General features: G+C 61.7%; 1 protein-coding gene across 1 annotated transcript in view; it reads left to right on the top strand.

Moving 5' to 3' along the window:
• Positions 1-258: 258 nt before the first annotated feature.
• Positions 259-828, top strand: part of TMEM194A (transmembrane protein 194A) — a 2,788-nt gene continuing 2,218 nt past the window's right edge. Inside the window, exons 1-3 of the mRNA XM_010080257.1 lie at positions 259-286; positions 365-486; positions 578-788. Coding sequence (XP_010078559.1) covers positions 259-286; positions 365-486; positions 578-788 — 361 coding nt within the window. The remainder of the gene's footprint in view (positions 287-364; positions 487-577; positions 789-828) is intronic.

Consider the following 828-nt stretch of genomic DNA (forward strand, 5'->3'; position numbering starts at 1 on the left):
CCCAGGAAAACAGGAAATTTTCTCTTTTTCCACCCCGAGTAGCTTAATGGAGGGAACTGCGGGAAGGGAAAGCGGCCCCGTGTGTGTGGGTGGGTAATGCAGGAGGGAGCAGGGGTCTGGCGTTTGCGTTGCTGACTCCCAGTGCCCTGCTCTGGGTCATGCAGGTGCCAAGGAGTCGGTTGTCCCGCTCCTCGAGGGCCGCGTGTACCGTTTTGCGGCTCCTCGCCACTTTTGCTACACCAACACCCACGTCCCGCGATGGAGCGACGTGTGGACCAGGATGCAGGTGAGAGGAGAGGCGCATCCTCCCAGGGGTCTGGCGTTTGCGTTGCTGACTCCCAGTGCCCTGCTCTGGGTCATGCAGGTGCCAAGGAGTCGGTTGTCCCGCTCCTCGAGGGCCGCGTGTACCGTTTTGCGGCTCCTCGCCACTTTTGCTACACCAACACCCACGTCCCGCGATGGAGCGACGTGTGGACCAGGATGCAGGTGAGAGGAGAGGCGCATCCTCCCACATCGTCTGGGCCGGGGCCCCGCGGCAGCCCGGCCATGCCCCCGTTTCCTCCACTCCCCTGCGCAGATCCGCATCAACAGCAGCCAGATGATCCGGGTCACCCAGGTGGACAGCGAGGAGGGGCTGGAGGAGTTCAACATGTGGGACGTGTTTTTCGCCTTCCTGAAGGAGAAGCTGAACGACACCAACATCGATGTGGATCTCTACAGCAACAAAACCTGCCTGAAGGTTGAATTGCTGGAGACTAACACCACGTACTGCATCGTCCTCTTCCGACGTACGTCCCCTCGGCGGCGGGGGTTCCTGGGGCGGGAAGT

Source organism: Pterocles gutturalis, unplaced genomic scaffold (assembly GCF_000699245.1).
Source record: "Pterocles gutturalis isolate BGI_N339 unplaced genomic scaffold, ASM69924v1 scaffold7919, whole genome shotgun sequence".
Classification (NCBI taxonomy): domain Eukaryota; kingdom Metazoa; phylum Chordata; class Aves; order Pterocliformes; family Pteroclidae; genus Pterocles; species Pterocles gutturalis.